Genomic DNA, 12,441 nt, shown 5'->3' on the forward strand with positions numbered 1-12,441 from the left:
CAGTGCATGGCCCGGTGAGACCGTGAGCTGACCTCAGCGACACATCTCGACAGAATTTAAGCTCTGTTAGGGTGCCTCAAGCCGCCGTCGTAAGAGACAGGTCCACACTGTCCTCATCTCATCCAGAGTGGCGCCTTTGGGAGTGGGAACGTCATCCGTGACGGTACTCTCCGTGGAGCCTTTTTCCCGCGAGTTTCCGCCATGCCGATCTGCTCTTCGTATGGACGCCGTCTTCTTCTAGAAGGCTTTGTTTGCTCGCTCTTCAGATCATTGCCACGAGCACAAAATACATTTCTCCTACTCAACCTGCCGATCGCCCAATGGCTGCCGTTACTGATACCGATACGTATGTGCAACCACGACCCTAACTGCTGCAGTGACGCAATGAACGAGTTCTTTTGGAGAAGAACCACATCCAGTGTTCAGCGAAAATACAAAGAACCTCAAATATAATAAAAATTGCATCGATATCCCTGTACCACTGAATGGTCAATGTCGTCGCTAGAACAAGACGGCGGTGCGTCGCTGTTGGCGTTTACCGGTGTCAGCCTGATCTTGTTGATGATATCTGAGATGTCTTCGTGAAAAGCACGTGAACCCTATCCCTCCCGCGCCGCCACCCGCGAGGCGGCCGGGGAGGGCGCCCCGATCTCCTCCGCTCGGCCCCCTCTCCCTCCCTACTCCCCCTCGCCACTGCTGGAGGGCGCGGCCGGGCGAAGCCTGGTCTGCGCAGGCGGCGGCGGGGCTTCCTTCGTCCCCTCACGCGGGTGGTCAGGCGCGGGCCAGATCCGCCGGGCCTGGGCGCCGGACTGGTTGGCGGGTGCGGCGGCACGGCGTGCTGCGGAGTGGTCGGCGACGAGCTCCTGGCGGCGGTGCGGCGGGCGTCATGGTGGTGGTTCTCGCCTCTTGGCGCGCGGGGCTGACTCCGGGGCGGCGGCGCGGGCATGGATTCATCATCTGTTCCTGTGGGCGCGGCCTCGGCCTCCCCTGCTCGGCCGGCGGGTCTCGGTGGGGGGGGGGGGGGGGGCTTCTCCCTGCTGAGATCTGGCTTGCGGGATCTTCCAGATCCCGGCAAGGATGGCGGCGTGCACGAGAGATGAAGGTCTTCGATCAGATCTGGGTGAAAACCTGCTATTGGCTATTGCCAAGGCCGGCGATGGCGACGCTGTCGGCGTCGTTCCCTTCCTGAAGGCATCGTCGTGGAGAAGTTCAAGGCCACTCTCTGCTACCTCCGGGGGAAACCCTAGATCAGTAGATCGGATGACGGCGGCTCTCTGGTGTCGTTTCCCCCGGGGGCGTCATTCTTGGAGGTGCACACGGGCTCGAGGGACTAGAGGACGGCGACTTTGGTGGAGCGGTGCTTCATCATTCACATTGATGGTGGCGGATCTCGGCGGCATGGTGTTGTGGAGACTCGGCGTCTGATGCGCGGAGATGGACTCGTGCAGGAGGAGGAAGCTGTCTGGCGTCATGGGGACGTCGATGGCAGAGTGGCCAGACAAGGTAGAAGCCTCAATATGATCTGAAGACGGACCTGTGGAAGATGGCGGCGACGACACACGAGTGCGTCTGACCGGATTGTACCCCAGACCCGGTATGTGGCTCGGCTGGGGCTTCCGAATGAGTTTCGGCTTCCGGCTTTTGATGTTAGGCTTAGGTGAGTGGTTTGGGTAGTGGCCCAGCTAGCACCCCCTCATCATATTGGATAGGAGTAGCGGCATATGTTGCCAAGATGGTGGATTCAGATACATTGTTGTAATACTTTGTACAGTCCTCGAGAATAATCAATAAAATGGCCGTATGCATCTCCCAGATGCAGAGGCCGGGGGTTATCCTCCTTTTCTAAAAAAAAAATCTGAGATGTCTTCGTGCACATGCCCTAATGACCAGCGCTCTCGAGCCATAATCGTCGCCGTTGAATCGATTTGAAAAATCTATTACCAATTTCGTCGTCAAGTAAGTACCTTCCCAAAACCATGCAGAATGTTATGGGCCGACCAAAGTTGATCACCAGTGAGCAATTCGTCCATAGTACTCGCTACCAGCGATACATTCGCTAACACGCTCGCCTACAAAAATGACTAGGTGAAGCTAGGCAAACTCGGTGGCCGACTTTGGGATCAAGGATACTTTCAGCAAGAAATATATCGAAGCTTCGTCAGTTAGAGTGCATCAAAGGATAAGATATCTTTCTCGTCATACAAATCGAACCCGTTCTAGCTTGATAGAGTGCACCAAAGGATAAGATATCTTTCTCGTCATACAAATCGAAACCGTTCTAGCTTGATAATGTGCCCCGTGCCTTTAGCATTTTCAGGCTATACGTTCCCCTCATAAGCCAATGGAGCCCAGCCCACCTCATGGCTTGTGCCACACGACTTGGATGTTAAGTATACGTACGCAGCCGAGGATGCGTCTATAGCTCGCCCGCAGCGACCATTCCCCTCGCCCCACGCAACACGCTACTGCCTGGAACGGTAATTGCTACGAATGTTAGTTAGTTCGTTCGTTTCTTTTTTCCCCCTTCATTTTTTACTTTTGTTTGTATTTCAGAAAAAATATTTCGAAATTACTTTAATAATAAATTTTCAAACATTCATCAAACATTTTTAGAACGCTCATGTATGGTAAAAATAATGTTCGCATAAATTTTAAAAAAAATCGATAACATTCAGAAAAAGTCACATGTTTAGAAGAAAAGTGTTTGTGACATTCTAAAGATTCACGTAATTTTGACAATGATATTTTGTACCACTCAAAAAGATACTCACACATTTCAAAAAATGTTCATCACATTTTATAAAATGTTTATACAATGCAAAAGATGTTTGCATAATTTTAGAAAATGCTTGGTGCCATTCAAAAAATGTATGTGACATTTACAGTATGTCCACACATTCAAACTAATTGTTTGTGACATTTAAGAAAAATGTTTATACAATATAATTAAATGTTCATGGAATATTAAAAAATGTTTCATACCATACAAAAAGATGTTTGTAACATTTTAAAATATGTTATTGACATTTAAAATTATGTTAATATATTGTAAAAAGATGTTTGAGTAAGGCAAAGAAAAAGGTTTCATACCCTTCAAAAAATGTTCACCGTGTATTTGAAAATGTTTATCATCTATAAAAAAATGATTGAAAAACATGTTTCTGGGAAAATCTTAATCATGTATTTGAAAAATGTTCAACATGTATCAAAAATATTAAACGTGTATATGAAAAATGTACAACATGTATCAACAAAATGTTAAACTTGTATCAAAAAATATACAGTGTAGCAAAAATGTTCATTATGTATTTTAAAAATATTTAACATGTATACAAAAAATGTAAACATGTAGTGTAAAAAGTCGAAATATAATTGATTTAGAAAAACTAAAAATAATAAATACGAAGAAAATCAGAAAGAAACACAAAAAAGAAAGCCAAAAAATAGAATCCTGAAAAAAAAAAGACAGAAAAAGGTAAAGAAACACAAAAAACCAAAAACAGCAATAATAACAGATAAAAACCCAAAAATCCTGAATGCAGGAGGAGCTCCATAGATTTTGAATTTTGCATAATTCAAAATTCATACTTTTACGTTTTGAAAAAACTACACATATACCTAGAGGCATAATGTACATGTGTGTCAATTTTCATGACGAAATACGTTGAAATGAGGGTTGTGCAAAGAAAAACAAATTTGTGGCTTTTCAGCACATGTCCTGTTCATTGCTCAAAGTCCATGGTTTTTTTTCTTGTACAGGTCACAGTTCAAGGTATTTCATCGTGAAATTTACATGCATATACATTACATCCTTATATACATGTACTCCATTTCAAGGGAGTATATTTTTCCAGAATTTTTCGAACTGGAGAGGGAGTATATACATGTACTCCATGGAGCTCGGTTCCAAAAGGCCCTACTCAAAACCCACATAAGAAACCACACAAAACCCGATCATAGAAGCTTCACTAAAAACCGCTTCCCTAAGACCCGTATTGGCCGGCCCAATCTGCCTCTCGCCTGCGCGAGACGGCAAAATATAGCTCCGGCACGCAGCCAGACGCGGCCCTCACCGCTCCGCCGTCGTGCCGGGCGGAGCACCGGAGAGGGCAGCACGACTGAGCGCCAGCCCTGTGCGCCACCCCGCTCGCCCTTCTTCCTCACAGATTCTGGACCCCGGACTCTGGAACACCTGAGGATCAAAAGTACCATTCGCTTCGCAGATGGCAATGTGCACTTGTGCAGGTGAGTGAATCATGTTGGTTCCAGATTCCAACACGAGCATTATTAGTAGACACAGCAATACAGGCCTTGGTTTTACCCTTCCTGATCACTGTCACAATACAGACACAAACGTACTTTTTGCCTTGGTCAGACACAAACGAATCAGTATACCTTTTCTTTTTTTTCTTTCACTTTTCTTTCGTTTCATTTTCTGTATGTAAAAATACAGACACAAGCGTACTTTTTGCCTTGGTCAGGCACTCAGCTGCATGATAAAAAATATACAGTTAATTAGCCTTGTGGCTCGCGGTTCCCTTCCTATGTCCTACATATCATCATCCTATACTCCCAACTATATATGCTGGAGAAGCTCAAGGTCTTCTTCGGGTGGTCTCTGTGCATTCGAGGCCTACCGGGAGGAATCCCCTCGCAGGTCCATGTTGTAAAAGCCATCATGGACGCCACATGTAGTTCTACATCCTTCTTGTTGGCGCATTTGGGATTTTGGAGTGCTGTCCAGCAAGACGGCTGGGGCGATGGCTATGGTTGCTTCTTCACCTTGGCCTCTCCTGTCCTTTATAAAGAATATACCAGGACAAAAATGCTGTACAAGTAGCATAGTCTCTATTCTCGTTTCCTGTCAAGTGTCTACTTGGAATTCAGAAATACTCCTTGTGGAACTCGAATTTTGTGGTGCACTTCCCGTTGAACTCGTGGCAAAGTTTCGCAAGTTCTTGTGCCAGGACTGGAGCTCCACAGTAGAAGACACCTGTATGCAACACAAATAATTATGGACTTTGCTTATCGACATAGGATTTGATATTACATACTAACTCAACCCAAGCTGAAATAAAAAAAAATCATGATTACTAATACTAACACACCATTTATAATTTTTAAAATTTGCCTTGCAGTCTTACTTGTGTAGTACATCCAACTGAACGTTTTGCATATCAACGTACTAGTGCGTGCACATAATAATTCTAGCATGGATATACAAAAATAACTTTGATAACGGTAGATAATCCATGGGTCAATAACTTCAACAAATCAAATCACGTTCGATTAGGCACGTAATACTTATACGAACCTATCTTGGCATACGGGTGCTTGGAGGCAATTTTGGCTAGGACCTTTTTCCAATTTGGTCTTGCAAAATGTGTCCGAACCTGCAAAATGAGTTCACTGGTAGTCAAATGCAAGTAGTAGGAGTACAAGGCAAGTGTGCACCTCTTTTAAACATTTATGCCATTAAATAGGGAGAAATGGCTTAATATTTTGATGCATTCACTTTACAGACTGAGCAAAGCTACTAATAGCTTTATATCACTGCTTACTTTAGTTCCAGAGACAACATCGACACCATTCTTGGCATGGTTCAGAGCTTGAAGCATAGTGATGAGCGCTGACCGAGCATCCCCTTCCTCGTAAACGCTTGTGAGGTAGTTGTGCATCTCAATGATATTCTACATGGATCAAAGGTAAGTTTAAGTACAACTTCGTATGGGGAACCTATTGTGAATTTCTGAAGATAACAAACTCCACTGCAAACAAAAGCAACAGTCACTTGATGTACTTACCCTTTGATCCATGTCGGCAATCTCATTCATGACTCCTTTGAACCAATCAAAAGAGCCTTGCTCACGTGTCACCCAATAAAAGTAAGCATTTGTAGTCTTTAAAACCTTCCTTGGTCTTGTGGTAACCCTCATAAGCGTACCCAGATCAACATGTGGCTTATTCCGACCAACTGGTGGATAAAGATCCGTAGAAGTATCCTGCAATTATGCTTGTGAGTGGAAAATAAACCATGGAAAGAATATGTGAATGATATTTTATTTCACTTCTTAGACTTTTTTGAATAATCTATTTATATTTCTTGAATAATTACTTCTAAGACTATGAAGATGACTGACTGATGATATGGAGAATATAACGAACCTCCTCTTCCTCCATCTTAATGATGTTGTTGAGGAGATCTTTCAAAATGCTGATAAAGGGTGTTGCACCAATTCCTAATCCAACAAGCAGTAAAACATCATACTTGCCGTAATCCTGAGCAGGAGAACCGTAAGGGCCATCGATCAGAAGCTTTGGTAAGCTGCATGATCAAAAGACAGTATTATGGATTGTGAAGTGTCCACAGAGCACAAAGGTACCCACTAAAATATAGGAATGTTCATACGTTTTCTTAGTTGTCTCGTCTGCTCTAAGAAGGCCACTTTTTCCACTCACTGGGGGCTCGCAAGCCGCGGAAAATACTCTCTTGAGCTCTCGTGTCCAGTCACCAAGTTGCCGAACATGAATGCTGAGATATTCATCTCCAGGGGCTGAAGTAATTGAGAAGGGATGCCTGAAAGAGATATAGTGTTCAAAGTTCAATGTAATGAGACAGTCTGCCTTCTGCAGACATGAAGTGTACAAGAAATTATGTGTTGTCTATCCTAGAGGTTGAAACTAGCACACACAATTCAGCAATGATTGAGAGCCACAAGTGTACAGCTATAACATACTCCTACCATTCAAAGGGCGACACTGCTGGACACTGAACAAACATATATTGCCCACTTTTATAACGAAAGGTCGCAGGTTTGGTCATTTGCAGCGTCAAGACATTGCCAGGATAAATGGCCACCTGCAGATAAATGGCACTAGATTAGTACAAGGCACAAAGAATCAATGCCTCAAGTTTCTGATGTATTTTTACTGACCTTCAAGAGCCGGACAGCATAACTGCCAGACCTGAAGAACCTCAGAATCCTCTCCCCTAGATACAAGCACACAGGCACTGCAAGATACATCCATGTCTGCATCAAAAGAAAAATATAAGAACCTTAGGAATCCAACTCGTTTCAAGTAAGAGAATGGACGATAAATACACAAATATCTCACCGATTTTCTGTACCAGACACGAATAAGGTACACAAACTGGCCATGAACAATGAGAGCCACGTACACAATGGCAAACAAATGGTGGGAGTACCAGAAAGCATTGAAGCCAGTCAGTTTGTCGAATGGTTTTGGAAGCTTTACTAGGCTACGCCGGAACCACCGAGTTGCTAACGTAAAAGCAATTATCATGCACACAACCATGATTATCCCGGTGACGCCCTCCACTCCTTTGATCAATGCAAGATATGTTGGCTTTGTTTCCCCGAAATAAATTCCCAAAGGAGCGTACATTTCTTCTGATGAACGTATAAGCCGTGGAAAATCGCATACAAGATGGTTCCCTGCATGGAGAATAACACCAACCACAATTGCTGCTGCAATAGTCTGCCATTACAACAAAAACACAAATTATTATCATTACTTGTGAATTTCATGTAAGCTAAAAGGTTTTGAGTTGGCAACAGGGCTACTATTTTATCTGCAACATATATGCCTTTAGGTCTCTCTAAGTTGGATTTTTTTTTTTTTTGAGAATCACCGTGGGGGGAGCTCCCCACCTGAATATATTACTCAAAACGGCTGTCTAAACAGCAGAACCAGATTACAGAGGCACAGTGCATCGTGCAGAGAGGTAGGTACGCCACGAGGAGACGTCCTCCTTGTCACCCGTATCAACAAGACGGTGTGACCAAAGATCCAAGTCTGCTACACATATTCACGTCTGTGAGGGCCTCTAAACACATTAAACTAACTTCTAAGATGATTGCACTATGAAAGTCTAATTTAACTTCAGAGGAGAGGAAAATGATACGTGTGTCTAACCTTGTGGAAGTTGATATTGTCATCAAATGGCAATACACGTGCAGCCCTTGTATTCCGCAGCCAAGTAATGGTGTTGCGGCACACCGGCAGGAGGATGATTGCCATGTTCAGCTTCAAGGTTTCAGCGGCGCCCTTTGCAGTTGTCACGCAGTAGCCCATCACTTTAAAGACATAGCGCTCGCGGTACTGGATGAACTTCCAGGTGAAGAGTCCAGCCATTATTCCAATCCACAAGGCGAGCACCCACAAGCGTTTCCAGTTGTCCTCCAAATAGTAGATCAAAGAGTTGCCTATTTTGCGGATGGAGCCCTTCTTCCTTAGTGCCAAGTTTTGGCTCAGTGCCTGGCTTGTGTAACTTAACGCCTGGCTGTAGTTCACGTACGTGTCTTTCTGCAGCAGAAGTGTCTCCAGTTGCCAAAGCTGAAAGGAGAAAAAATAAATAGCAGTGCACTTCTCAGAAGTCAGTAGAAGTAGAACCATTGGTTCAAATTCAAGTGACAGTTATTAATTTGTAAAAAAAATAGCATGTGTACAAAATAACACTTACATTAGCATTACTTACAGTGACCAAGCATAAGTTCAGTACAACAGTTCAGACTTCAGAAACGAAAGACAAAGGTAGAGAACAGGTTACTCTACAGCCAGTCTACATTCCTATGGGTCTTCATGCTGCCTAATGATTGCTTAGACCAGCTCCGAAGGGATAAGCTTGCGCCTAAACAATGCACAACTGAAGAATCATGGGAGCCATGATCGAACGATTCGGTTCGGTGGTAACGGAAGTGGTGGCGCGACGGGCTGTAGGTGGCACTGAACTTAGGCAGGCAGGGGAACGAGGCAAAACAGAAATTGATGCTAGCTAGCCTAGCTGGTCCACAGCTGCTCCCCAACCTCGATATAAATGATGATGGGGAAGAAGTGTCCATGGGATACCACCATATCCAGCTTCAGTCCATCGATTTCAATGGTGCATGTCGCTGCAGGTGGTTGGGGCCCTTCAATGTGGCTAGTAAATTTTTACTACAAAAAATCATACTGGTGCTGCGTGTCGCCTGCCAAGTTTAAGGGTGCTACTGCTGTTTATTTCGCCGGTTGAGGTGCACCCATCACCCGGCAATGCGTGAGATACAGATAAAAATGATGATATTGGTACGGCTCTATATTGTATACCCCTGCCGGTGCAACTCCACTGGCTTTGCCGAGGCAGACAACCCAGGTCAACTGCTCCTAAAAATGCAGCTGGTCTTCTGGGCTGAAGTAAACAAATAAGGTTTACCTACGCGAATAGTAGAGCATGATCTCATTGTTTACGAAAGCGCACGCATCTCCACGCGCTAAACGAGTACAGTGATAGCACCAGCAATCAAAGAAGTGGTCGCTGACAGGTGTAGCACGCACGCAGTCAGGCACCAAAGCTAAAGCGACGATCGATGGAGCTCACCTCGATGTATCCCAGCTCTTCGGGGTCAAGCTCCTCCATGATCAACGCGGCGTACTCCTCCGCTTGCTCCTTAAGCCTCGACAGCTTATTGGCGGACGCGCTCAGCATGATGATCTGCCAAAGAAAGGGAACGCAACATCAGTAGTTAAACGTGACGTACTCTGATCAAAACATCTTATACTTCTTTACGGAGGGAGTAACATTTTCCAAAACCAACGGAAAACTGATGGCGCCGCCCCAGTGAAAGGCACCCTGTACTGTACGCGCCTCAATCCAAAAAAAAAACCCTACGTGAATCACCACGCCTTTCAGCCTGAGTCGAGCGGATCAGAGAAGATCAGCGGGCAATCACGGAAATGCCCCTCACCTACTGCCTGGCCGGGCCGGAATGCCCTCTCGCCCTCACACAAAGCGTTCTAGAAGAAAGCTGCCCGGCCTTTTCCTGAACGAGGGCTAAAAAACGAGCGTCCCAAAAGCTGGCAGGTGGGATGGGAATTGCCGAGTTGGTGAGACGCGGAGATGTTTTTGGTTTAGCTCACCGACTCCGATTAGATTGATGACCACAGCTTCTTACGTACGTACTACTTCCCCCAGGTTCTTAATATTCCTCTAATTCTAATCTAATCTAATTAAAACCACTCCTTGCAAGTACTGTACTGGTTAATTAAGAAAGAATTGTCCTTGGTCCTCTGGAAGCACGGAGTAATAATTAACAAGTGCTGGAGAATGCCATACGGTACGGGGGGTGCAGTGCATATTCGGCGAAACACTCGACAGATTTTGATATGGACAGCTCGGTCGTCGACCAAATATTTGAGCCGTCAAACCAAAGCCTAAATGATCAGATTTGGTATCCTCAAATAGCAATGTTTGAAAACAAAGGGGAAAGGCAAGCACGGAATAGTCATGGGCATGGAGTGTTTGCTCACCTCTTTCACCTCCGCCTCCCCGATCCGGCCGTCCGCATTCTTATCCACCCTGATTGAAATTGAAAGCAAGCAAAATACTGTGACGAAACGGCTCACTGACAGTAAAATCGAATTACAGACTTGATAATAACTGTAATGGGAGATTGGGAGTAGCAGATAGCTGATGGTGAATTACATACATGTCGAAGAAGATTTGGAGGCGGGAGTCGAAGCTGTTGTCGGTGATCTGCTGCCAGATTTCTCGCAGCTCCTCCTTGCTGATCGTGTCCAGCTTCATCTGCCGCCGCCGGCTCAGCGTGTCGAACAGCTCCAGGGCGAACTCCTTGGACTCAGTCATCCCTGCGAAGGTGCGCCTCGCCGATGTTTGAATTCCTTGGATACAGTTCGAGCAGAGCGAAATGGACTAATGGAGAGGCGGGCGGGATGGGTACCTACCTATGCATTCCGCGAAGTCGGAGCGGGAGAGGTAGCCATCGCGGGCGAGGCGGTCGAAGTTGGCCTGCACCTCCCGCCAGGCGTTGCTGGCCTTGTTGCTGCTGATGAAGCGGAGGCCGCGGAGCGCCCGGTGCGCGCCGGAGCGCGTGCGGTCCAGCTGCGCGCGCTGCCGCCGCGCGGCGCGGGCGGCGAGCGCCGACTCGATGCCGGACGACGGCTGCTGGTGGTGGTGGTGGGCCTCGTCGCGGCTGTGGCTGTGGCTGCGGCTGAACCGCTTGGTGAGGTCGTGCGAGAAGTGCCGCGCGCCGGCCATGAGCTCCTGCGACAGCTGCAGCAGCCGGTACGACGACGTCCGGCGCATCGACGGGGACCGCGACGAGGAAGACGACGCGCCGCAGCCGCCGTCCGCGAGCTCGCCCCGCGCCGGCACCGGCAGCCTCAGCGCCCCCGAGCCCGAGCCCAGCGCCGCCGCGGCCGGCTCCACGCTCCGCAGCACAATGGTGTCGTCGTCCTGCAGGTCGAGCGTGACCTCCACCAGCTCCTCCCCGTCCTCGGAGGCCGGCTCGGAGCCGCGCGGCGAGGAGCCCGTGCTCAGCGACCGCGGCGTCGTCCCCGCGGAGCTCCATCGCGGGTGGCCCGCCGAGGCGCCGCCCCTCATCGGTATCTCTCCCCCAACGAACACGCGGCTTTTCACGAGGTAGTCCGGCCCAATGCGCGCACGCACGCGCACGCGAGCTCGACGGGGATCTCTGGGGAGAAGGCGGCCGCGACGCGTCGGGACGGGAGGCCGGCCGAGGAAGCAACGGGAGAGGGAGAGAGCAATATATGCGCGACAGGTCGACCCCAGAAGCACAGCGATAATAATTTACAAAAGTGACTGAAGTACTCCTACTAGCAGCAGCGGCGGCTTAAGTACCGGAAGAGCAGTGGGGGAAATGCGCTGGAGAGAATGACACGGGCGGTTCGCTTTTCGGGTTCATCTCGTTCATATGGCGGGCAAGGGGATCGACAGTCCACACTACACAGACTTTCTGAGCCTGAGCTCTTCTTTTTGAAATAGTAGAAGAAGAGATTGATAGACTTCTCGCTCTTCTGGCTTCAACGAGCAGTGCACTATCTTTGAGGGAAACGCGGGCGCTGCGTCAGCTCTATTAAGATACAAGAATCCAAGAATGCAAGACCACAGTTTTCTAGCTTCAATTAGTGGTGAATTTTGCACTGCATTCTGTTCACGCTCGCATACACCGCATGATTGTTTTGAGTAAATAATAACAGTGGAGGAAGCGTGGAAGGCAGTACGCGCGCGTATTAGGGGTCTAGTTTGGGCTCTCCGTGTTAACAAGATGATTCTGTCCTTGTAGCGGAGTCAACTGTTGTTGTGATTATGATAGAAAAAGAACTGTTGCTGTGATCCTTCCTAACGTTGATGATGTAAGGTGGTTGGTGTTGGGCGATTCATGTTCTTACGTGTAATCCCAACGTAAGATATTAAGAGAGGGGCGGCCGAAACATACACGCGACCAATGCTCTGATGGGCTTGTTTCTTTTTCTGGAAGAAATTGCATCGTATTCGACGTGTCATTACACCTACCAACAGCCGTATGAAGATCATGTAAGTAATTAAGCATCAAACGAAAAACTAGAATATATCTCACGTTGATGCGGAAATTGCTTACGATATACGTATTTCTGTAAGAT

General features: G+C 47.1%; 1 protein-coding gene across 1 annotated transcript; it reads right to left on the reverse strand.

Annotated features, from left to right (window-relative positions):
• Positions 1 to 4,390: 4,390 nt before the first annotated feature.
• LOC123079098 (respiratory burst oxidase homolog protein A) lies at positions 4,391 to 11,698 on the reverse strand. Its single transcript, XM_044501771.1, has 14 exons — positions 10,744 to 11,698; positions 10,488 to 10,647; positions 10,309 to 10,357; positions 9,380 to 9,493; positions 7,939 to 8,358; positions 7,117 to 7,500; positions 6,936 to 7,031; positions 6,744 to 6,859; positions 6,410 to 6,577; positions 6,166 to 6,325; positions 5,805 to 6,002; positions 5,562 to 5,690; positions 5,315 to 5,393; positions 4,391 to 4,993 (listed from the first exon to the last, which is right to left on the reverse strand). Exons 1-14 carry the CDS (start codon positions 11,399 to 11,401, stop codon positions 4,884 to 4,886), a joined length of 2,841 nt encoding a protein of 946 aa, XP_044357706.1. The 5' UTR covers positions 11,402 to 11,698; the 3' UTR covers positions 4,391 to 4,883.
• Positions 11,699 to 12,441: the final 743 nt, after the last annotated feature.

This window comes from Triticum aestivum, chromosome 3D (assembly GCF_018294505.1).
Source record: "Triticum aestivum cultivar Chinese Spring chromosome 3D, IWGSC CS RefSeq v2.1, whole genome shotgun sequence".
NCBI classification, from domain to species: domain Eukaryota; kingdom Viridiplantae; phylum Streptophyta; class Magnoliopsida; order Poales; family Poaceae; genus Triticum; species Triticum aestivum.